The sequence below is a fragment of the Myotis yumanensis genome, unplaced genomic scaffold (assembly GCF_028538775.1).
Source record: "Myotis yumanensis isolate MYYU_CA2020_CCGP unplaced genomic scaffold, mMyoYum1.0.hap1 SCAF_17, whole genome shotgun sequence".
Lineage (NCBI taxonomy): Eukaryota > Metazoa > Chordata > Mammalia > Chiroptera > Vespertilionidae > Myotis > Myotis yumanensis.
In genome coordinates, this window is record NW_027223768.1 from 21,818,782 (window position 1) to 21,844,271 (window position 25,490).

Sequence of the window (25,490 nt, forward strand, 5' to 3'; positions counted from 1 at the left end):
ATTATGACCTCTGATGCTCTCTAAAGCTTGTGTTTCCGCTGAAGGCATTGCCATGTGTACTACAACGGAATGAGCATTATGTCATTCATCACAGGATGAGCGATGACAGGAACCTGCGTGCAGTTAGGTTTCCTCTTCAGGAGCGTTTCTGTGGTGCTTTTGTAAGTCTTAAGGAAGGAGGGAAGAGTGCGCTCGTCATTACATTAGATAATGTCTGCCTCTCTGAGGTTCTCAAGTGTTCCTGAAGTGTCAGGCTCTGATTGAAAGTCCTCTGACTTGTATTCCATTCAAAAAAAAGCCCACACTTTATTTGTTCTGGAGGTCAGTACAATAAGGCATATAGATTGTCAGCAAACAGACATTAAATACAAAGGATCGATAAGTCCCTCTTGTAAAACTGGGGTGCACTAGAGAGTGAGGAAGAATGCTGGTTAAAATGAGGGTAAGTACATAGTAGGAAATTCTAAATCTTAAACCATTGTTTAAAGACTTTCAATTGAGATATTCCTGACAGTATGTAGAAAGAGCTTTTCCTCTGTAGACTTTCTTGTGTATGCAAAGAGACTGTCATCATATATATACTTTATAAATATACTCTTTAAAATATACTTTTGTTGATTTTAGAGAGGAAGGGAGAGGGAGAGATAGAAACATCAGTGATGAGAGAGAATTATTGATTGGCTGACTCCTGCATGCCCCACACTGGGGATCGAGCCCGCAACCTGGGTATGTGCCCTTGACCGGAATTGAACCGTGACCTCCTGATCCATAGGTCGATGATCAACTACTGAGCCACGCTAGCTGGGCAGAAGTGATATTTTTTATTTCACATATTACATTGGAGTTATATAATTTTAAGGAAGAATTCTAGTTTCAAAGCTTGTTCTGTTGATTAAAAATACAGGAATCATAGTGAGGACTTCATCTGTGGCTGAGACACCTTTCTAAATAGCCATGTAGGCTGAATGCTAATGGATGTACTCTACCCCTTTAAAGCTTCCCACTTTTGAGCCAGTGTACCTCGGCAGATGTTATCATCTTGTGAGGATCCCCGGGCCCCTGCAGTCTTTACAAATTCCATCACTTTTTCTGTTCTTCCTCCGTCTCTGTCTACATGCTGGTCTATATTGGCCTTTTCTCTTCTTCTATCTTTAGGTATCCCTACAACATCACCCTTAGAGCAGTCCTTTTAAGAGTGTTGGAACCTACAGGATGAAAGTTAGATCAAGAATTTGACTTTACAGAACAAACCTACAAGACATAAGAGAAGCTGTGGCTCCTGTGAAATTCAGTAATCTTTCACAGGGTAGGTGGTCCTCAGTTGTGGTGTTTGCCCTTCCCACATGCTTCCAAAGTAAACGCAGTTGAAAATTGGGCTTAACAATTTCATGGCTCAAAATGATACTTGAACAGATGAGTCCATGAATACTCTTTCAATTACACTTTTAATGACCATTAAGAAAGTGCCTTTCTATATGAGGGTTACTATTAGAGGATTTCTCGTTGCTGCCTGATTTAAAAATTAAGTTAGATGCTATAGTTCCTTGAGCCTTTACTAAAACAGAGGCTTTTTATATACTCAAGTTACATCAGTTCTGTTCTTAAGTCAGAAACATCCTTTTAGTCACTAATTACTTCAACTTTTTGGTGTTCGTGGGAGATGCTTTAATATACAATAACTCTTGACCAGGGTACAAGATGACACTGGTAGAATTTATTTCTTAGATTATATTTTCATGTCACTTGGAAGAAGACCCTAGAGTCTGAGACAAAAAGAGGTAAAGACAAAGGAAAAGGCAATTTCCTTTTCTCAGAGAGAAATTTAGTGACTGTTGAGAGGTGGAGGTGGGGCAGGACAAAATACCTTGAAGGCCAGTTAACCATAAGAGCATGTCGGGGTTTCAGAGGGAAGTGGTGGGGTCCATGCACTTTCAGCTTCATAATCCATTACCTGGGTCTTTGTTGTTGTTGTTGAACTTCTTATTTTGAGGTAATTATAGATTCATAGGAAGTTGCAAAAAATAGTGCAGAGAAGTCCCATTTACCCTTTACCTAGTTTTCCCTAGAATTACATCTTACAGACATATAGTTCAATACATGCCAGTCCAGTTCTGTGACATTTTATATGTGTATATTTGTCTAACCACCCCCATTCGAGATACGGAGCAATTCTATCACAAGGATCTCTCCCTAGTGCTAGGTTCCCCTCACTCCTGCGCCCACCCCCAGCATCCTTAACTCCTGGCAACCACCAGTCTGCTCTCCATCTCTATAGTTCTTATGGTTTATTGTGTTAGATGGACTAGTAGTGTAACATTGTCTCAAAGAGGAAATATTTTCTGTAGCAGAAACTACCATCTGAAGTAATTTTTAAAAAAACCTTATTTCTTCATATTTTCTAATTATACATTTCTTTTTTAATGGAGGTCTCCAATTGAATTTTAATCCATTTGCTCCCCAAGTAATATGACAACAGATTCATTCATTCCCCTCTACCCATCTTCCAACAAAACTTTCTTAAAGGGGAAACCCATTTTTCCGTTAAGTTAATGATGTGGAAATGTTCTAAGAATTAAATTTTTTAAAACCTCTTAGCATTTTTCATTTGAGGAAAAATGTGAAACATAAAGCCATAAGTCACCAGTACTTTTGTCTAAGTTCCTTACCTATCCTATATAATAAAAGGCTAATATGCAAATAGACCGAATGGTGGAACAACCAAACAACCGGTCGATCTGACGTGTGCTGACCACCAGGGGCATGTGTGAAACATGGCAGACTTTGGCCGCAGTGGGATGGTGGAGCAGGTGAGCAAGGGCGCCAGACTAAGGTGGGGCACCGGTTACTAAAAATTCTTTGTTCCCTCGCACTGTGGTCCTGCCCATTGCTTACGCCCATTACTAGTGCCAGCTCTGCTCACACCTGCAGCTGGCGCCGGAGCCACTGCTCGCACCCACTGCCAGTGCCTAGCGCCAGTCCCAATCACTCGGCACCATCAACGGGTGCGAGCAGTGGCTGCCGGCCTGATCGCCCCTGAGGGCTTCTCCACCTCCCCCTGCTCCTGAGGGGCGATCAGGGCAGCCACCGCCACTCAAACCCGCTGCTGGCCCCGGCCCCAACCACTCAGTGGTGTGAGCAGGCTGGTGCCATCAGAGTGTGGGAGCGGCTGCGGCGCAGCCCACATTTCCTTTCAAGATGCACGTATTCATACACTGGGCCCCGAGTCATAATGTAATGGTGAAGGCAGGATCAGATGAGTTGGTATGTAGAAAGCACTTAGAATAGTGCCTGGCACATAGTGATCTTTAAATTGGTGTTAACTATTTTTTAAAAATATATTTTAAAAAAATATATTTTATTGATTTTTTTACAGAGAGGAAGGGAGAGGGATAGAGGGTTAGAAACATCGATGAGAGAGAAACATCGATCAGCTGCCTCCTGCACACCCCCTAGTGGGGATGTGCCCGCAACCAAGGTACATGCCCTTGACTGGAATCGAACCTGGGACCCTTCAGTCCACAGGCCGCCGCTCTATCCACTGAGCCAAACTGGTCAGGGCTTAGCTATTATTTTTATTGCTGCTGTTAAGGTATCTGTTCTCAGAATGAGAAGAACTTTTAAAGCAAAAAAATCTCAGTAGATTAAATCACCCAGAAAATGTCAGGTGTAATGGCTATTTTAAAGAAACAAAATTCCAGGTCCCATAGGGCACGTCAAGAAGATTGGGAAGCCCTAACTGGTTTGGCTCAGTGGATAGAGCGTCGGCCTGCGGACTCAAGGGTCCCAGGTTCGGTTCCAGTCAGGGCCATGTACCTTGGTTGCGGGCATATCCCCAGTGGGGGGTGTGTAGGAGGCAGCTGATCAATGTCTCTCTCTCATTGATGTTTCTAACTCTCTATCTCTCTCCCTTCCTCTCTGTGAAAAACCAATAAAATAGATTTTTTTAAAAAAAAAAAGAAGAAGAAGAAGATTGGGAAGATGTGTATTACATAGGTTTTCTTTGGGTGGTGGGTTTATAGGTGATTCATAATCCCCCACTCCCCATTTTCTCTCTGTTTAACAAACATAACTACTCTTTATTTTATTTTTAATTCTTTATTGTTAAAAGTATTACATATGTCTTCTTTTTCCCCCATTGACTTCTCCCCGCCCACTCATGCCCCCAGCATAGGCCCTCACTCCCCTACTGTCTTGTTCAGTGGTTATGTGTATATGCTTACATACAGATCCTTTGGTTGATCTCTTACCTCCCCTGCCTTCCCTCTGAGGTTTGACAGTTTGTTTGATACTTCTATGGCTCTGGATCTATTTTTGTTCATCAGTTTATGTTGTTCATTATATTTCACAAATGAGTGAGATCATGTGATATTTATCTTTCTCTGACTGGCTTATTTTGCTTAGTATAATGCTCTCCAGGTCCATCCATGCTGTTGCAAATGGTAAGCGTTCTTTCTTTTTTACAGCAGCGTAGTATTCCATTGTGTAGATGTACCATAATTACTCTTATATTTGGGGAAACTAAAGTAATAATATATATAAGGGGAATTAAATATACTCAGTTTTGATACAACTGTTGTGTAGTGCTAATATAAATAATTCAGTATTTCAGGATGGCAATTAGATCTCAAACCCTTGAAAAAGTTCATACTCTTTGACCTAGTGATTTTACTCGCAGTACTATATTTTTAGGAGTTGATCACAAATGTTGGAAAGATAGAAGGATATTCATTATTTATAGCATAGCCTTTTAGCAGGAAAATGAAATTTGCCTTATGTGTAAAGCTCTATAATTAAGTTTGAACTCCATGTCAAATGGCTGCATTGACTGGATTAATAAGTTTAACAGCAGTTTGGTAGAGATACTTTGATCATAGCATTAGTATAAATTTGGAAATTGTATTACTTGGTTAAAAACAAATTTGGTATTTATGGATTTAATTCAGGAATTTTGTCTGAAAATATGGCATTTTTATATAGTTGTATAAGACTGATTTTTAGGAGGAACTAAAACGTTTCTAGCAGATGGATGTTTTCTAATACAATTATCATGTAATGTTATTTTTATGTTAATGTACTATCTATCACTAAATATTTTTGGCTGTACTAGAATATAATATGAAATGAGCATATATCTAGGCTGAGTACCAAGCAATTTTTTTTATTGTAGAGTTGCTTCTGTCATTTTATTTTTTCCTTCTGTAATTTCAAATTTGATAGTTATAATTTAATTTTAGGTTTTAAAAATGTTAGTAATTTATATCTTCAGAGCATTTACTGCTTATCAGTGGTGTTGAAGCAATGCCATCTCTTCCCTCAGCATTCCCATCTCAGTAGCTCCAGTTGGAAACTTGGAAATCTTAGTACTTCTGGATGCCTCATCCTTGGTTTACACTGTGTGAATCCAATTTTTGACCAAGTCCTGTCTGCCTCCAAATAACTTGAATATACCACTTATTTCAATATCCACTGACCCATCCTAGCCAAGGGAACTACATTTTTCTTGGGAGTATTGTAGTATCTTATTTCCTCAAACTTTCCCTGACTAAGTCCAGTCCTTTGTGTTAGTTTCTATTTCATTTTAAATTTTATTGAATATATGTATGCATCATGTTTAAGAAATTAAATATTTCCATAAGACAGTGGTTCTCAACCTTCCTAATGCAGTTCCTCATGTTGTGGTGACCCCCAACCATAAAATCATTTTCGTTGCTACTTTATAACTGTAATTTTGCTACTTTATGAATCGTAATGTAAATATCTGATATGCAAGATGCATTTAGGCGACCCATGTGAAAGGGTCGTTCGACCCCCCAAAGGGGTCTCGGCCCACAGGTTGAGAACTGCTGCCATAAGAGAACATAATATAGCAATACCCTAGTCCAGTTGCTCCCACCCTTCCAGCCTCCACTCTTGAGCCCCACACCAAGTCTCTTAGCTCTTCCTCCTTGAGGAGTTTATGTCCAGTTTTCAAAATCTAAATGTCTGTTATTTGTGATTTTTTAAATTTTGGATATGATTTATTGACTCTCTACTATAGAAGATGATTTCACTCTCATATATTCTCTTCCCCTCACATTTACACAATTCACTTCCTCTTTTTCCATATAGTTGTGTCACAATTTTGACATGAATCAGTAAACCATGGCTTAGTTGTAAAGAACAAGTTATTCTTGGCTCAGTTATTCTTTACAGTTGAGCCATGATTTCTTAAATTCTGTTTTCCTTAAGCTAATAACTTGTATTAGCTTTCTCTGTACTTTCACTAATTTTTCTGCCAGAAGTGAATGTATTGAGTGTGTCCACTCAATGTGTTTAAACACTTCAGATATCTTTCATCTTTCAGAGACTCAAGTCTCTCAGAATCGCTGTCCTCTTGGTACTTACTGTCTGGACTGTTGGTCTTAAGGTGTGCTCAAAGCTTTGTTCCAGGATCTCCCTTTACTGTTAACCTGGGAATTTCAGATATTTTCTTTCTCTGTTGGCTTCTGGTTTCCTGGATCCCATCTCTTTTGTTTCTTAATTTGCTAGTTTGTTTTGATGGAACACATTGTACTAGCTCTCTGAGAATAGGTGCATAGAAGGAAAATTCTGAGACTTGAATGTCTGAGAATGTCTGTAGTATACTTTCATACTTAATGTATATTTTTGTTGGATTTAGAATTCTAGGAATTTTTTTTAATATATTTTATTGATATTTTGCAGAGAGGAGGGAAGAGGGCTGGAGAGTTAGAAACATGGATGAGAGAGAAACATCAGTCAGCTGCCTCCTGCACACCTCCTACTGGGGATGTGCCCGCAACCAAGGTACATGCCCTTGACCGGAATCAAACCTAGGACCTTTCGGTCTGCAGGCTGACGCTCTATCCACTGAGCCAAACTGATTAGGGCAGAATTCTAGGAATTTGATGGCATTGTCTCAGTGGTCTTTTAGCATCCAGTGTTGCTATTGAGATATCTGATACCACCTGATTTCTGTTTTTCTGTATGTGATATATTTTTGTTTTATTTTGTTTTTTAATTTGACAGATTTTATGATCTTTGTGTCTAGTATGTTGTCATTTTTTTGGTGCTAGGCCTTCATTTGAGTCTTTTTTTCTTAATTCATTGTAATAGGTCCTAGACACATCTTTTCTTGTCCTTCAAGATCTAGGGCATTTTCATGAATTATTATGTGTATGTGTAAGTTACCTTTTCCCATTTTCTCTGTTCTCTCTTAAAATTATTTTTCTTATTCAGATGTTGACTCCTATGGACTCTTCTAATTAACATAACATTTTTGTTCCTACTTTTAGCTTACTGTTTAAAAGATTTTATCACTTTATCTCACAATTCTTCTGTATATATATGTTTTAAATTTTATTTTTCATTTCTAAAAGCTCTATTTTTTCTCTGGTTATTTTTTAATCCTCCTGGTTTTTCTAATGGGAGCAATGTTTATTCTTAGCTATCTGAGAATAATAATTACATGGTTTTGTCTTTTTCTTTTCTCAGTTTTCTTTTGTTCCCTGCCCTAACTCAGTTTCCTGAGTTCTTTTATTTCTTCCTATACATTCTGGGTTTTTTTTCTGGTGGTCTTTGGTGTTCCAGCACAGCTCTTATTTTGAATCTTGGACCCTTTCAGCAGACAAGGCTGTGGAACTAAACACTTTTTTATTTATATTCATTCATTCATTCATGTTTATCCTAACCCAAGGATATGTTTATTGATTTTTAGAAAGCGAGGAAAGAAGAGCTAGAGAACCATTGCTTGGTTGCTTCCCCAACGTGCCCCGACCAGGGACTGAACCCAAAACCTAGGAATGTTCCCAGACCAGGAATCAAACCCGAGACCTTTTGGTGTATGGGACGACGGTCCCACCAACTAAGACACCCAGCAAGGGCTGAACACTATTTTTAAATGAAAGGAAATTAATTTTGTTCAAATACACTTATCAAAATATTTTTAAACTGTTACATAGCAATGTACCTGTTTTTTAATAATTTATTCAATAAAATCTAGAGGTGAGAGATCATAATATTGATGATGAGTGTGTTTTTGAAGTATCTTGTAATGCAATATGAAAATACATTGTTTTTATTAGTGACAGAGTCACAATAATTCTTCTGTAACCTGTAATCACAATAATTGCGAATTCTTCCATTTCATTTATAATGAAAAGGAATGTCATTACAGTTAGAGGTTAGTACAAAACACAAATTTAATTTTTTTTACATCCAAGTTCTTGAGCCCTTTGCATTCTATTAGCAGACCCTGTGGGGTATTAAGAATCCCTTAATCAGAGGTTTCTTAAACTGTCTGGTCATTGGTTGTCAGTTCAGAGTGAGGTGCTGGAGATGGAGAGACAGAGAGAAACATCGATGTGAGAGAGACACATTCATTGGAAGCTCTGACTGAATGGGGCTTGACAACTGGTAGGCTTTACTTTGTTTGGGCTGCGGGATGCTTGGCTTTCATGATCTGTGTTTCTTTCCTCTCGGGATTCAAGACTCTTCAGAGGAGGATCCATCAACCTGCCTGTAGAGCAGAACTCAAGTCATCTGTGTTCGCCCTCGTGTATCTGCTAATAACATTTGCTTCTGTGATTTAACTGAATGGTTATAATGTTTGTTACATCTATTATTACTGAATAAGTCAGTTCTGGGATGGGATGCAACTGTCTTTAATGTTTTGAAAGCCTTAATATGACAGGAAAACCTGGCTATTTGTTCAGTTTATGTTTAATTTCCAACTTAATTTTCCAGGAGCTTTCAAGTTGTGGATGGAATAAAAAAGAAAAATATAGTTCTGCACCAAATGCAGTTGCCTTCACAAGAAGATTTAATCATGTGAGTTGCTTATAGAATTTTCATGTTTAGTTTCTGAAATATAATTCCTCAGTATGTAATTTTTCATAAAGACATAGTTTAACTTTACATCTGTTCTGGAATATTTTCAGCCCCTATCTCTTCAAATGTTGTCTCTCTGCATAATCTCTTCTATTTTTCTTCTGTAATTTCTATTGGAAATTTGTAAGAACTTGACATTTTTTCCTACTTGTCTTAACCTTTCATATGTTGCATCCTACCCCTTGTGCTCATTCTGTGTGATTTTTCTCAGATCTATAATTTAGTTCACTAATTCTCTTCAGAAGTGTCATATCTGTTTTAAATCTATGTGGTTTTACCCTAGTGTCATTTTTTCTTATTTTTTAAGTCCTTAAATCTTTTTCAACATTTTATTTTTTGTATTATTTTGTTGTTGTTATTAATCCTCACCCAAGGATATTTTCCATCGATTTGTAGAGGGAGTGAAAGGGAGAGGGAGAGACAGAGAGAAATATCTGAGACACATTGATTGGTTGCCTTATGCATGCACCCGACCAGGGCCTCCTGCAACCACAGTATGTGCCCTTGGTTCTATCTACTGAGCCATACCAGCTAGGGCAATGTTTATAATTTCTGTGTTATTATCCAAAGTCCTTGGGGGTAATAAATCTCTGTTATTTCTGCTGATCCTTACTCGCAATGGTTTGTCCTCTTAGGCATTTTGTAATTTGGGGTTGAGAGCTCAGTCTGTTGAAGCTTTGTCTGTGGGGATTTTGCCACCACCTAGATCAGTGATGGCGAACCTTTTGAGCTCGGCGTGTCAGCATTTTGAAAAACCCTAACTTAACTCTGGTGCTGTGTCACATATAGAAATTTTTTGATATTTGCAACCATAGTAAAACAAAGACTTATATTTTTGATATTTATTTTATATATTTAAATGCCATTTAACAAAGAAAAGTCAACCAAAAAAATGAGTTCACGTGTCACCTCTGACACGTGTGTCATAAGTTCGCCATAACTGACCTAGATTGAAGGTATATTCCTTCTGATGAGAGGCTAGTTCCAAGGGCTATCACAGAACTAGGACTAACTATGACTATTCTTTATGTTAAGTGTTTTGTTTAGAGAACATCTACTTCTCTGTAGCAAACATTTAAACTCAAAATCCAACTAAAAGGGCAGGTTGCAAATTCTCATAAAAGACTTATTTTTCTCCTCCCTCTGCCAGTGGGTAAGTTGTTTTATAATTGTACTATCTATTGTCAGAGCATATAGACAATGTACAGTGCACTCACTCTCCTTTAACCCTCTTGGTTCTATTAGTAAGTGTATATTTAAAACAACCATCCTCACGTTGATGTTTCTTTAGTCATTTTGGTTGTTTGAAGCTCGTCCTCAGGTAGATTACTCAAGAAAGACTCACTGGAACAATAATTCCTGAACTCTTAACATGTTGGCAAGTTTGCCTGTCTTCTGTATAAAATTTGATATTGTATTCAGTTTTTTTTCTTCTCAGTGTTGCTGTTAAAAAGTATGATGACAATTAAATTTCCTTCTTCTAAAAAGTCACTTTATCTTTTTGTCTCAATGGCCAAAAGATTTTTTTTTCTTTTAAGTACAGTAATATTATTAAACTATTTCTTGGTATTGGTCGTCTGGGTCAGGATTCTTAGGGGGGTTGACTTTGGCTGGGACTGCTGACTGGGGAGCACCCACACTTAGCCTTTCCCGCCTGGTGGTCTGAGCAAAGCTAGACCTCTTCCATGGTAGCCCAGGGGCCAGGAGAGACTGTTCAGCATGACCTTGTCCAGGAGGTCAGCATCCATTTCTTTAACCCTCTATTCATCGAGGCACTCAGGAGCCTGTCCAGATCCAGTGAGAGGTGACAACTTTTGATGAGAGGAATGACAAAGAATTTGTGGTCTTGTTTTCTTGTTTTCTTTTTTAGGACATACAGTTTATTTATTTTGTTGTTGTTTTTTCCATTTTTAAAAATCATCATATTTGTCTTAATATTTATCTCACATTAGAATTAAGTCAATGATTATGCAGTTTAGATTGCATTCTCAGTTGATAATTGCTAAGGTTATTGTTAAAATATCTAAAATATAACATTTTATATATTTTAGAACTAAACTTAGAATCAGGGGTAGTTATTGCCATTAGTAGGGCAAATATAGTAACAGATATAAAGATGGCTTTGTAAAATATATACATTTTTCTTTTACATCTACACTTGTAAAATATATATATATATTGACAGTTTACTGATGAAAATAGCAAGTAAAATCTGAAATATTTCTCACTAAAAATAGGTGAAGAAACATGAGGTAGTGGCATCATCTTTTGCACTAAGATTTCTAACTGCATCCTGTTTTTAGATTTATTTAAATTTGAGCCAAATGATAGTGCTTTGATTTTTATTTTCATTGTACATAAGTTAAAATGTTACATGCGTGTTACATTGTATCATATAATCATACTATTTTCACCTGCATAGAACATTTAGTAATATTTAATCTAATGCACCTTCTGATGAATGATTTTAAATGTTCTTTTAAAAGAAATCATGACCGTGGTTTCACCGAACTAGAAAGCACTGCATAACGTTTAAAATACAATCTTAACTTTAGAATGACTTGTATGTATTTTTTATGGTATTTTCATTTTATTCAGACCAAGAAAACTGTACTTGGGATTTTCCACACTTAAGATTCTGCTCATTATAAATAAATGACAAGTGGGATTACATAGCCATGGAAAACGCGCTCTACCTAGCACATTTACCAGTGTCTGATCTTAGAGGTTACCCAGTTCTGCCAGAGTATTTCAAAATACAGCAAAAAACACTTGTATTTGTATAGTGTTCATGTTGCATCACTCTGGCTTCATTGCCCTCTCTCAGCTCTTTTCCTTCAAAATTTATATTAGCTTCTACAAATTAAAAATAGTAGTGGTGTTTTTATGTGTGTGCACACATATACATACATGTACATCTATATCTGTCTATATATGTGACGTGTATGCAACATTTGAAGATTAATTATGTCCTGGTGGTGAGTGAAGGGAAAGAGAAAGCTCTCGGTGAGTCTTCATGTAGCTCTTGTCATTACTGTGATCTAGTGAGTAAAGAATCTTGCCATTCACTTATTTTTAATTTTTATTTGCAGGTAAGCTTTTGGGTTGTTAGAGAGATTCTTCATGCTCAAACATTAAAAATTAGAGCAGAAGTTTTGAGCCACTATATTAAAACTGCGAAGGTAAGAAAAACTTGTGTTCCTGTTTTTTAGTTCAACCACTCAGCAATGTTTGTGAATATTTGCCTGTGATACTTTATTTACTATTTACTGATGCTGGAAAGTAAGATGTATCGATTCATATAAGCCAATTTTTTAAACTGGATGCTTGTTTTCTCCGCTTTTTCCTTTATTTCTCTATTTTTTATATCTTTCATACCTTTTTCTCCCTCTCTTAGAATAGCTGAATGACATTATTTATTTAACTGAATAAGTAGACAGGTCAGATTATGGTGAAGTCTGTATTTAAATATTGGACTATTCTGCAGGTAATTAAGAAAGCATTATAGAATTAAGTAGGAGAATGTATAGCAATTAACTGCTTTTGAAATAGATCATTCTGCCACGCATATGGGGAATGATAAGACTTTATTTTTAAAAGAATAGTATAAATGAGGATGTTAACCAAATATGTTAATTACGTAGTTATTGGGGGCATAGGTAATAAATGCAGCAAGAGAAATGGAACATGGATTTAAAGGACAGGCAGAATTTAGAGAGGAGGATGGAATGAGCATTCCACAAGAAGATTCCAAGATTTTATTAAAACTTGTAACAACTTCCTGTCCTGGCCAGGTGGTTCAGTTGGCTGGAGCATCATTCCATACACTAAAAGATTGCGGGTTCTATTCCTGGTCAGGGCACTTGCCCAGGTTACAGGTTCAATCCCAGGTCTGTGCATAAGTGGGAGGCAACTGATCATTGTTCTCTCTCTCTCTCTCTCTCTCTCTCTCTCTCTCTCTCTCTCTTCCCCCTCCCTTCCTCTCTAAAAAAAAAAAAAAAGAATATAAAACTTGTAACAACTCCAAATTTATGTTGGGTTCACTAAAAAGTAGTGTACTTGTAGCCACATCGTTCTTCTTATAATAATTATATAACTTAGCTCACCTGTGAATGAAGGAAGATAGAATAAAATAAGTATACCATTTTAATAGTTTGAAGTTTTGTAATAACTGTAAAATTGCAATTATTGTAAGTCATACCTCTTGCTTATTTTCCTTGAGCTCATAGAACAATTGTATTCTAACATTTTGTGGCACTAGATGGCAGAACTAGCCTTCTAAAATTTGATATTCTGTAGAAATGTCATAAAATTTTTAAAACATTCTTTGTGGTATGTTAGGTAAATACTGGGTTTTAGCTTACAGAAATTCATGACTTTTCTCCATAGATTATAAATTTGCATTATTGTTTTCTCATAACTTTGTTAGTTTTTTATGTGCTTGTATATTCTACTCAAAACCACCAAATTTTGCCCATCAAACCTGCCATTATCCTGCTCGTCAAATGGCATTTAGTTCCAATTTAGGCTCTTAGACTTTGAGTTACGTTTGACGGTGCTTGTTTTGATCCCAAGCCCTAAATTCATAACTTTTTGTTTTATCAGTGTCTCTTAAATCCTGTTCTGACTCTCTGCCTTCTACATTAAGTTTGTTACAAAGCTGGCAGGTCTTCTCTTCTTTCAGTATATTGTATCAGTTTGGGTTCTCTGGAGACAGTAAAATATGTATAAATATGTAATGTATAAATTGACTTAAAGAATTGACTCCTGGGTTTAGGTTTGGGGTGTTGGGGTTGGGGTCAGGGCTGGCAAGTGTGACATCTGTAGGGTGGCGGACAGCCTTGAATCTGAGGCAGGAGTTGAGGCTGCAGCCTGGAGGCAGAATTTCTTCTCTAGGAAACCTCAGTTTTTACTCTTAAGGTGTTTCAACTGATGTGATGCTGCCTACCTGATTATAGAGTATAATCTTTTAATTTAAATGATCCGATTGTAGATGGTACATCTACAAAGTATTTTCATAGCAACACCTAGATCACTGTTTGATTAAATAACCGGATACTATAACCTAGCCAAGTTGGCACATAAAACTAATTATCCATAAACACAAAAGAGTATTTATAAAATTTATTTACGGTATCAAAACAATGATAGAGTGAATTGCCTTGTGCCCACTGCCCACTTTGAATTCCCATCTCTTCATATGCAATCCCCTAACCTCCCACTACAAAAGGAACCACTTCCCTAAATTTTGTTTGCTCCTCTTTTATAGTTTTACTATATGTGCGCGTGTATCCCTGAATAATATATTGTTGTATATGATTTTGAATTTTGTTTAAAATGAATTATTCCATGATACTTTATTCTTTCACAACTTGGTATGTGTTTTTTCACTCAGCAGTGTTACTGGATGGTTTTGGGTATATCTCTGTTGTATTCTGTTGTTTGCATATACCACAAATTGTTCAGTATGTTTTAGATTGGGTAGTTTTTAGATTATTGCTGTTACAAACACTGCTGCTATAAAGCATTCTTGTGTGGGTCTCTTGGTGCTTATGTGAAGGTGAAACCCTAGGAATGCATAGAGAAAAGTCTATCTTCAAAGAAATGACAGACCAGTAACCTTTCATTGAATCTGATGAGAATGAACATTTTTTATATTTTGGCCATTTAGGGTTGTTGTTTTTTTTTCCTGAAATGTCTATTCAAGATCTTTGAATAATATTCTATTATGGTGTTGGTCTTTTCTTTTTATAGGAGTGTTTTTTAATATGTAACTAATTTCTAGTTTTCTATTATATACTTTGCATACATCTTCCTATTTGTGGCTTGTCTTATCATTACTCTTTTCATGTTATCTTTGACATAGATGTTTTTAGCTAAGTAATAAAACGTATTCATCTTTACTTAATTTTATTGTCTTCTTTAAGGATATTTCATTTAAGAAAGCTCTGAGAATTTTTTTTTTAAAAAAATGGGTTTTTAATTAGCCTTCAAAAGTTTCATAGCTTGAGTATTTCATCTATGTGGAGTATATTTAATATATAATATGAATGAATTATACATTCCAGTTCATAATTTTCCATGAATAATCATTCCAGCAGCATTCTTAAAGATCCTTCTTTCTTAAAGCTCTCTTTATTTTATTTTGTCTGACAGCATCTTTTTATCACACTTGTTTTTGAAAAAATGCTATTTCAGACTTACAGGTTGTTGTTGTTTTTAATGTATTTACTCTGTTTAGGATTCCTTGAGTTCCTGGCCTTAGGAATGACTGTCTTTTAGTAATTTGGGAAAATAATCTGCCATTACGTCACAAATATTGTTTCTACCCCATTATTTTTTTTAGTATCTCCTAAAAAGTGAGATAAATGTTGGCCTTTTTGCTGTACCTTTCATGTCCCTTAACTTATTTTAAGAATTTTTAAAACTCATTGGCTTTTATGTTGCATTCTGGATAGGGCCTTCACATTTAATCTTCATTTTATTTGAGAACAACATACCTGATGTTGTTCTCCATTTCTGAGTTCCTATTTCCTTGTGTTTTTTCATTTTCCTTTTTTTCACTTGTGTTTATATTTCTTGAAACCTTATGGGAACTCTTTGAGACCCGAGTTAAGGTGCCATACTAGGTTGAGTTCTCTAGAGAAACAGAACCCTTCTCTTCTCTTTGTTCTAATGTTCAGAACAGGCTTTTTGTCTTGGAGTCGCTTGATAGGGCGTAGAACCATTTTAAATGACTGATTTTTATATAGGGCTCTTTGGATGTCAGCATCTCATAGTATGAAGAAGTCTGGGAATAATCACAAAGTGTCGAGTAGATGTCTTGGCAAACCGATGGAACCTATTGTTAGGTACAAGTTATCTGCAAGGAGACTATAAAAGCAAGGTCTGGTCCTGGGAAGCAGGTGGATGTCCAAGCATGAACAAGGAACCCTGGATCTGGGGATTCAGGCAGGAGGAAGCAGGAAAGTGAGGAGGACTGTCGGAAGCAGGTTTGAGCTCTAACCCTGATTAATGGGGATATTGAGTAGGAAACCAAATCAGGATCCTTTTCTTGAAACTCGAATCTTAGGACAGAGGCTTAGTAATATTTTAGTGTAAGGAAGGAGACTGCTTTCTGGATACCAGGGTGCATGATCATACCAGGTAAACTTGATATCAGCCATATCTTTGTTTTTGTTATTATATTACCCAAGTAGAAGTAGATTGGTTCCCAGAGCTTGGGGGCAATGCCAGGTTAGAACACAGAATTTCTATTGAGGGCCAAAAGCAACTTAGGGGTAAAATAGGGGTGTTCTAAAGATAGATCTTAGCAATGAGGGTGCTAAGTATGGACACTACCAATGCCTAGATTTTACTTGTTGTTCATCTAAAGATTTTTTTTTTTTGTATTAATGTTCTTTATTTGTCACCTCTTCTCTTTTTCTTAAATCTTCAGAAACTGTATGAGCTGAATAACCTCCATGCACTCATGGCAGTGGTTTCTGGCTTACAGAGCGCCCCCATTTTCAGGTTGACGAAAACATGGGCGGTGAGTGATCCTTCTTAAGTTAATGAAAGGTTAGACTTCCTATTGGAAGTAAAGATGTATTTGTTTCTTTTGTAGTGCTTAGTGAGGTCAATATTATGATAATAGATAAGGATTTTTAAATTACTTTGTCCTCTGTTCTTTGAAACCTTCATTTTTATGTCTCAAGTGTTTCAGGAGGCTAATGTGATAATTTTGGGATAAATTATAACTTGGTGCTTGTCTTCAAGCATCTAGACAATACTGCCTTTCATGTTTACTGATGGGAAGTGTAAATACATTTGATCATGTAAAAACCATGCTTTTGGAAACTTTTAAGGAAAATCTAAATTTTAAGTTTCAAAAAATATACTTAGTTTCCATTAATTTTCAGTCAACTTTGGGGGTTTTCTTAGGAATAATGGAAAGCCTGAGAGTTAGCATGCTGTTATGCAGTGTTGCTGCACATTCTGATATGTTAATCATATTTGGTTTTATTACCTTGACAAGGTCAGGATGTGAATTTTTACATCTGTAAATTTGTATATTTCGTCTTTGAGTGACATGATACTGACCTCAAGCTTTCTAGGTATTTTTTGTTTAGATTTATGTAAGTAAAACTTTACATTTAATTAAGTGTGTTCATATTTAATACTGTTCTTCAATGTTAAAGGGGTTAGCCTAGTGTCACTTTCACTTTTCATAGTGTCTGCAGACAGATGTTTCTCGTGAAAACCAGGGTAGATTTCTATATTGGAAAAACATTAGTGTGGAAGAACTTACACTCCTCTTTATATTTTAGAAACACCTGGGTGAAGGGTTTTCCTACTTTAAAATTTATTTTTCAATAATGATGTCCTTATTCTCTTTTCTTAATTTGAATTTCATGGAGGAATGGAAATGATTACAAATATGCAGTTATGAATTCCATCTTTGAAGTTTTAGGGAAAAGAATTATACTCTGATTTATATTGTGGTTTAGAAATGAGCTACATTTTCCTCAAGTTAATTTTCATTTTCCTTGAAGATATTTTTTTGTCTCCTTCATGTATTTGCATGGAAAAGATTTTTTTAAATTCAATAACAGCTCCATTATTAATCTAAATAAAATTTTTGGTGTTTATATTAAATTTTAAAATATTCCATACTGTGCCAGGCACTGTGTAATTTGCTTGACATAAAACAGTAAGTGATATAGACAGCCCCATTCTTATATAGCTAACAGTCTACTGGGAAAAGATAAACTGTAAATAAATAAATGATGTATCATAAATAGTGATGAACGCTCTGAAGAAAAATAAAGCAGAGTAAATGGGACAGAAGGGGAAGGAAGTATTTCATATAATATGTTGTAAGAGAGTCTCTGATAAGTGAGAGTTGGGGAGAGACCTGGAGGAATTGAGAGAGCCATTCATGTGGATATCTGGGAGAAGAGAATTGCAAGCAGAGGTAGTAGTCAGTACAAAGGCCCCAATAATGTTCGAAGAATAGCAGGGTGGTCAGTGTTGACAGTGGAGTAAGCTAGGGAGTGGTTGATGGTGGGAGATGAGTCCAGAGAGGTGGCATCGAGTTAGATATTGGAGATGCTATTTGCTGATATTCAGGGCAGTGTAGATATTATTTGGGCGACTGACCTTGCTTTTCTTTTATTCTCCTTGATTATCTTTATATTTTTCAAAGGGCACACACAACAAATCTACCCTCAAGCCTCTTAAAACAGTTTCAGTTGATTATTCAACTGTGTGGATACAGCCAGTGGTCAAAGGGATAAAAGAAAAAATGTAAAAAATCCAAAAATGTAAACCAGTTTACAAATATTGTGGCCATAGTTAAATTTGTCAAGAAAAACTTGTCAACAAAAATTGCTTAACCATTTAAAATAGCAAAGATGGGAAATAATGTATTATAATTTACTAACTTAATGATTTCATGTACATGTCTGATTTTGTTACTTATGTATTACCAAAATATAATTAAATAATGTATAACTTTGAAATTAAATTCAAATTTACAGTAAATACAACACAACTTGCTATAATAAAATGGGATTTGGAAATAACTTAGGCTTTTCTGTTTGTTTTTTAGTTACTAAGTCGAAAAGACAAAACTACCTTTGAAAAATTAGAATATGTAATGAGTAAAGAAGATAACTACAAAAGACTCAGAGACTATATAAGTAGCTTAAAGATGACACCCTGCATTCCCTATTTAGGTGAGTTGACATCACCGAGTGTTCATTATGCCTGGTTGTTGCTCTGCTTAATCAGTAATTATATAAAATTCAAGATAGTTTAAAAGTATTTGTAACCTTTAAAGAAATTACTGGGATTATTAGGCTGAAACGATTGACTAAAGGAATGTGTTATTACCTGCAATGTATTTTTATATTAAATTAGCCTTTGCCCTAAAGATTTTTCATAGACTATCATTTTCTGTTAAAAATAGACGCATATGGTAAAAGAATACATTTTAGCTATTTTGTCATGCTTTTAAAGAATAAAACAGTAGTTTGCAATGAACTTTAATGCTGTAACAGTATTTAGCATTAACTAAAGAAATTGACTAAGAGATTTATTGAATTTACTTTTAATATCATAAGTTCATGTTTTATACAGTTGGCAGATATTTTAGGGTGTATTTTGAAAAGTAGTCTCAGTAATGTTGGTGTTACTGTTTTTCTGGATGAAATGAATTGTTTGGCTGGGGGAATTTAGCTTTAGTGCTAAGACAAAATAAATCTGTATTTGATATATCACTTGACTAAAGATTTACCTCTTTACTGTATATTTTACAGTATTTATAAATTCCAAGAATTATTTAAACAATAGCATAAGATTATTTTCAACAAAATATGAATAATGTTTTTTAGATGTTTAAATAAAAAGTTTCAGACTGTCCTTTAAAAAATGTGTATGTAAATTTAAATATAGAAAATGCTCTATAGAATATATGTCTAGCATAAATTAAGTTGGTTTGATCCTATATAGAGAGTAATGAAATGATAAACATTTCTTTCTTGCTAATATCCCTTTTTCTCCCATCTCCACTCTGTCTTTTATGTAACTACTCATACCGATTTTTTGATAGCTGTTTTTGAAAGTAAATCGAAAAGCCTGTTATGTGTTCAGGAGGTGCTGCAATGTCATCTTTGATGCCTTTACTTACTGTGACATGGAAGACAAAATAGAGCCAGAGGCAGTGATACTCATTCAGCCACTATAGAGCATCAGGCTTAGTTTGTCAGAGAACTAAGGGACCTCCTAGGATTCCAGTGAGATCGGGAATGTTGTGCACCCTATGTCGAAGGCAGATACCCCTAAACACAGCGTAGATAATGGCACTACATACCAGAACAGTGTGTCCTGTTTCTTTGATAAATGACTCAGGGCCATCGTGAGCATGACTGTACCAGAGAGCCTCTAAGCTGGATATTAGGAGAGACATTCTGCACGTGTCCACTTTTCACTGTAGCCTTGGCTATGCCAGTCTTGAAAATGTAATTTGGGGGAGAAGAAGAATAGAGCATTTAAAAAATATCATCAACGTCTTCAAACTTTATAAAAACTTTTTGTAGCATAAAGAGCATTTAACTGACAATTGACAACCCTCAGTTCTAAAATGGCACCACCACACTAACTTTTCACGTCATTGAACTGTCTTCTTGGAGCCCTGCTCTCTTTCCCTAGAAATACACACGGGACCAGAATCATGGTCTTTTTAAGGCCAGATGGGACCACAGTGATCTCTTCTTTACATTTTAGAACACAAAGGTCCAGAAGGTGGATGACCTGACTCATAGACTAAAACCTAGTTACTACAAACCCTCAATCTGAAGGTTTGATCTAGCATCTTTCCAATTATACCTGCGGAGCTCTTGTTCTAAAATTTGCTGCTTCTGTGATTGTTTTTTTATCATTGAAATGTTTTTCTCAAATTCCATAATTTGTATCTTTTAGAAATGGAAATCAGTATTATTTTCTATTGAAAAAGAGAAAATGGCAAAATAATAATTCTGGTGCTCTCACGGCTAGTTCAGGGCCTTGTTTTATATCTTCCACAATGGAGACTTCAGGCAGGATTTGAAGTTGTCTCTGTGTGTGCATATACATGTACTTTTGATGCACATTCAGAGAGAGAAGCATGGTTGGAGTTTAGTGGAATCTGGAAAGGTTTTCCATTAAAGAATATACCTGCTTTCTCCAAACGCTGATCCCTGAAACAAACACCGTAATTATTTCTGTGGGTTAAAGCAAAGGAGGCAAATATTGAGGTGCAGAAGTTAATTTGGAGAAAACATTAAAACCATTATCTTTCCTGTATCTTTAGTTTGGTGTCCATTGACTTTCTTCTCTCTGGTTTTCTTTAGTCTTGTATGTTCTCCTGGCCCAGAATCTTCCCTTTCACTGTCACCATGTAATTTCTCCTTCATGCCTAAGCCAGTAAAAAAGTCACCCTATTCCTCCTTTCTCCTTGCTGCTTTCTTTTGCTCAGCATGTATCCCTCTTCACTCATAGAAATTTTCCCAATAAGGTCACCACTGACTTCCAAGTTGAAGTATTTAATAAGTATTTCTCGAGCCTCATGTTAAATTTGTGAGGTTGATACTAGTTATTTCTGCTTCTTGAAATTCTCTACTCGTAGCACCTGTCTCTTGGTTTACCTTCTATATTCTGGCTTTTGTTTTAATGGCTCCTCTTTCTCTGCCTTTGTCTTAAATCTATTCTTCTAGAGGTGTCTCAGTCTACATTTTTTCTTATTCTCTACACTCATTTGGAGTGGTCTCATTCATATTTTTCCACATATCACCTGATGACTCTCAGATCTAGACTAGACTTTTATGTCTAGCTGCCTATGTAATTCCTGAGGCCTGATAGTATCTTAGGTATTCAGATACTGATTGCATGAGATACCTGTAGTAACTCTAAGTCAGCATGTCCAGAAATAAAATCATCATCTTTCCCCTTCCTCCAAACCGGATCCCCATCTTATCTCCCAGCCGCATGTACCAGTGATCATGGTGTGGCATTGTTTACACTGCTCCCCCACACTAGAAACCTGGGGGTTTTACTGAATTTCTGCTCTTCATCTACTTCTCATATTCTCTGTTGAAATGAGATGCATCTTTCTGAGGGTTATCCAAAATTTGAAATCAAAAGGGGGGAAATGGCAAAGTACTTAGAGGATATACATTTTAATATCTATATAATTTTATATATTGGAAGTCTTCATATATTATTCATCCCTTTATTAGTTTGTGAAGCATCTGAGGCTGTGATGTAATTGCGCAACATTTGGCATAAATATTTGGTAGACTTGTGAAAGGAAAATGAAACATTTGTCAGATAAATTATTGTGACTCAGTTTAGCTTATTTCCAGCATGAAAATCTTTTTAATATAGTGATTTTGTATTATAAAGCAGATCTTGAAATTAAATGTATTTCATCTGTCAGAACACACATGCTTTTCTTAAGGAAATGTGAAGCATTTTCAACTTATACAGCCGTGACTACCTGATTTATTTACATCATAGACAGCTGGTTCTTTTTTCCATTCTTGATCTGAGTGTTCTGAAGAATGAAGATTAAACAATAGTTTATATCCTGGTAATATTTACTTTGTTCATATTTTGATCTAATTTAAAATGAATTAGGGTCATGATTTTTTAATTTAACTTGTCTTGATTTTAGAATCCTTTACCCCTCATAAGAAACAATTGCCAAAAATGTCAACATTTACAAGATGTTGTATGATTGATAGGACAGAATTTACTCTGAAGACATTTGAAAGATAACATTCATTATGGAAATTGGTAGTTTCTGTTTAACTGTCCCTCTTCAAGCATACTGAATTTGCATAATGCTACCCTTTATTCCTCATGTCTGCAAAGGTTCATTTGCAAAGATGTATCAACCAGAGGAATCTGTAGTGCCTAGTGAGAAGGTAAAGACTCATGGCATGTTTCTTAACATGAGAGATGTGATCTAAACAGATGGTATTTGCCCCTAAAAATCATTATCAAAACCGATCATTCTTTGTGAAACTTAAAAAAGGAGGTGGAGTTTTATATGCTGACAAACTCTTTACTTTGATACTGCCAGATTTATCCATAATTCAGTGTGGATTCAATTCTACAAAGTAGAAAATGTTTTTTTGGCTTTCAATTCATCATCCCTTGAAAAGTTGTCTCTTCTGTTGGTTCTCATTCAAAGTAAAAATTAGCCTGGACAGACAATACAGTAAATAATTCTTAGAGCAAGGATACATTTTTTTTTTTTTTTTGGAGAGGAATAGTTTGGCAAATCTCAAGGAAAAAATTGTTTTATATGAGAATTATTGCTTAAAATCTGAAAATCATTAACAGCATTCATTTGTTCTTGTCATTGAAGAACAATCTTAAGCGGTTTATGGAAGAATTTGGCATAGGAAGTTTTACTTTGCTGGAGAGGAAGAAAAGCAGAACATTGTGCAAAAATAATTTAGTTGTATGAAACCTGATATCTTTCATGTGCATTTTCTAGCCTCATTTCTATTTTACGTAATTTTGGGAAGATGCAGTAGCTCAACTGGCTTATGTTTTCTGGAAAAGAAAGCATACAGGGTGGGTCAAAAGTTGGTTTACGTTGTTTGTATGGAAAATCATACAATAATAAATAAATAATAATACAATAATAAAATTTAAGTTTTACGTACTCACAACTATAAACCTACTTTTGCCCCACCCTGTATTTCTAAAACTCTGGCGATAAGTAAATTGTTGCAGTTCTATATATTGCTTTCTATTAAGTAGAAGCCCAGTTCTTGTTAAGCTTCTGCCCTTCTGTGGGACACAGATACCTTGTTTTGGTGTATCTAGGTATGACTCCTTGCTCTTGTAGGGAGAGCTCCCCCTCCCACATGTACTTAGTTTTTTATTTAATGTGTTAGATTTTCATAATAGCTCCCCCTTTTATTTTTTTGAGGAGAGAAAAGCTGTTTTTAGAATAGCCCTCTGTAATACAGTGCCCTCTCCATCCCCTGTTCTCTGAAAAGCATCATTTTATTTTCATCATGATGTTTGCATTAATCTCTATCCCCCTCAGCCATGTGTAAGCCCTTCTTCTTTTTTCTTTTTTAATCCTCACCCGAAGATATTTTTCCATTGATTTTTAGAGAGAGGGAAAGATAGAAATATCGATGTGAGAGAAACACATCAATTGGTTTCCTCCTGCACAGGCCCAAGCCAGGGAGGAGCCTGCAACCGAGGTACATGCTCTTGACTGGAATCAAACCTGGGACTCTTCAGTTCGCAGGCCAATGCTCTGTCCACTGAGCCAAACCAGCAGGGCTGTAAGCCTTTCTTTGTCTTGGTTCAAGGCTTTGTCTTTGGCATCTAGAACAAAAATAGGCACTTAGTAATATTTGTTGGTTGTATTAATTGATTAAATGGTTCTTTTCTGGTTCTTCCCATTGGTCCTACAATTTTATTTGTGTGGCATTTTTGTGTACATTAACTCCTACCCACTCCAGTTTTCTTTTGTTACGCCAGCTGACTAACCAGTATTTGCTTAGCAGTAGGCTTGGTGCTAGATACATAGCAGTGAATGAAATGGGCTTTATCCCTGCCTTTATGGAACATCACAGCTCTTTAATACTATGGCTCAGGTTGCTATTACAGCCTTGTGAATCTTCTCTCCTATCTCCTGTTTCATGGAAGTAGTACATACATGTCATTGCCAGGCCTTGTTTGAGGTGTCCTCATCTTAGCCAATGGAATGTTTAAAGCATGCCTAAACTTAAAAGGAACTTCAGGTTTTATCTGATCCTTTTATTTTTCAGTAAGTTCTTTCTATCTTGATCTCCCAGTAAAATATGGTTCTTTAGTTTACATTAGTTTTAGAAACTTCTATTAACCAATGTACAAATATTTTCAAAAATAATAGCTTTGCATTCACATTTTTATGCAGATAATTTTAACAAAGTCCAAAGCTTTCTGCAGCTCCATGGGTATTGAGGTGTGTTTTTTTTTCCTTCCTCTGTGGTAGAATCGTACTTGGTGGAAAGTATAAAAGGCTCTGAACTGATCTCAAAAATGCCTAATGGTTAAAAAATGTCACTGGCATTCAGTATTTAAAGAGTGTTATTCCGTTTTCCTTGTCTTTGGTTTGGTTTGTAGGTAATGTACACCATGGATTGCTTTACCTTATTCTTCTCAGTAGATTATATATTGTATTCTAGAACAGCAATCAAGCATGTTCAGGCATTTTCTTTTGAATCCTGAGAATGAGCTCTGACCAAATGGCAGCTAGCCTAGCTTTTTCTTTGGCCAGAATTACATCCCCATTTTCCATTACCTCATTTATATCCTTTTTTACCCTTATTCTTTTTGTTTTGTTTTGTTTTCTTGCCAGTTTTCTTTCTCTTTTTAATTTCTTTATTAATTAAGTATTACATGTGTCCTTATCCCCCTATTGCCCCCCCAGGCCCCCACTCATGTCCTCACCCCCCTATTGTCTGTGTCCATTGGTTAGGCTTATATGCATGCATACAAGTCCTTTGGTTGATCTCTTATTCTTTTTATATATTTAAAATTCCTCTAACATTCTTTAATGGTATACATAATTTCTGAAGTTTATTTTAGATCACTCATTAGCTTATGATATAAAAAGGCTGGAGGTGGAGTTGCATTAATTTCTTTCCCGTGTTCATATTTTTCTTTAAGAACCTATCTCTTTAAAAAAAAAAAAATAATGCATAACAACTATACAGTACTGCATTTCACTCATAAATATAATGTGATTCCCAAGTTCCAGCAGCTTTGCCAGTGGTGCTTCCAACTATTTATGTTTCAATAATTTGTAATTTTTTTAAGCAAAAAATTGGAGATGAATAATAAAAATTCTTTCTTTAAAGTATCTTTATTGATTTCATAGAGTAAAGGAGAGGGAGAGAGAGGTAGAAACATCAATATTGAGAGAGAATCATTGATCGGCTGCCTCCTACACACTCCCTTCTGAGGATTGAGCCCACAACACCGGCATGTGCCCTGACTGGAAATCGAACCGTGACCTCCTGGTTCATAGATTGATTCTCAACCACTGAGACACACCAATCGGGAAA

The 25,490-nt window shown here is 35.9% G+C and overlaps 1 protein-coding gene across 8 annotated transcripts in view; it reads left to right on the plus strand.

Moving 5' to 3' along the window:
• Positions 1 to 25,490, plus strand: part of RALGPS2 (Ral GEF with PH domain and SH3 binding motif 2) — a 139,282-nt gene that overhangs the window by 45,302 nt on the left and 68,490 nt on the right. For all 8 annotated transcript variants that reach the window (XR_011468727.1, XR_011468730.1, XR_011468729.1 and 5 more), the window contains exons 5-8: positions 8,743 to 8,826; positions 11,979 to 12,068; positions 16,325 to 16,417; positions 18,479 to 18,605. Coding sequence is in view for 3 of the 8 variants with exons in the window: in XM_070397179.1 (XP_070253280.1) it covers positions 8,743 to 8,826; positions 11,979 to 12,068; positions 16,325 to 16,417; positions 18,479 to 18,605 (394 nt within the window). In the remaining 5 variants the exon portion in view is untranslated. The remainder of the gene's footprint in view (positions 1 to 8,742; positions 8,827 to 11,978; positions 12,069 to 16,324; positions 16,418 to 18,478; positions 18,606 to 25,490) is intronic.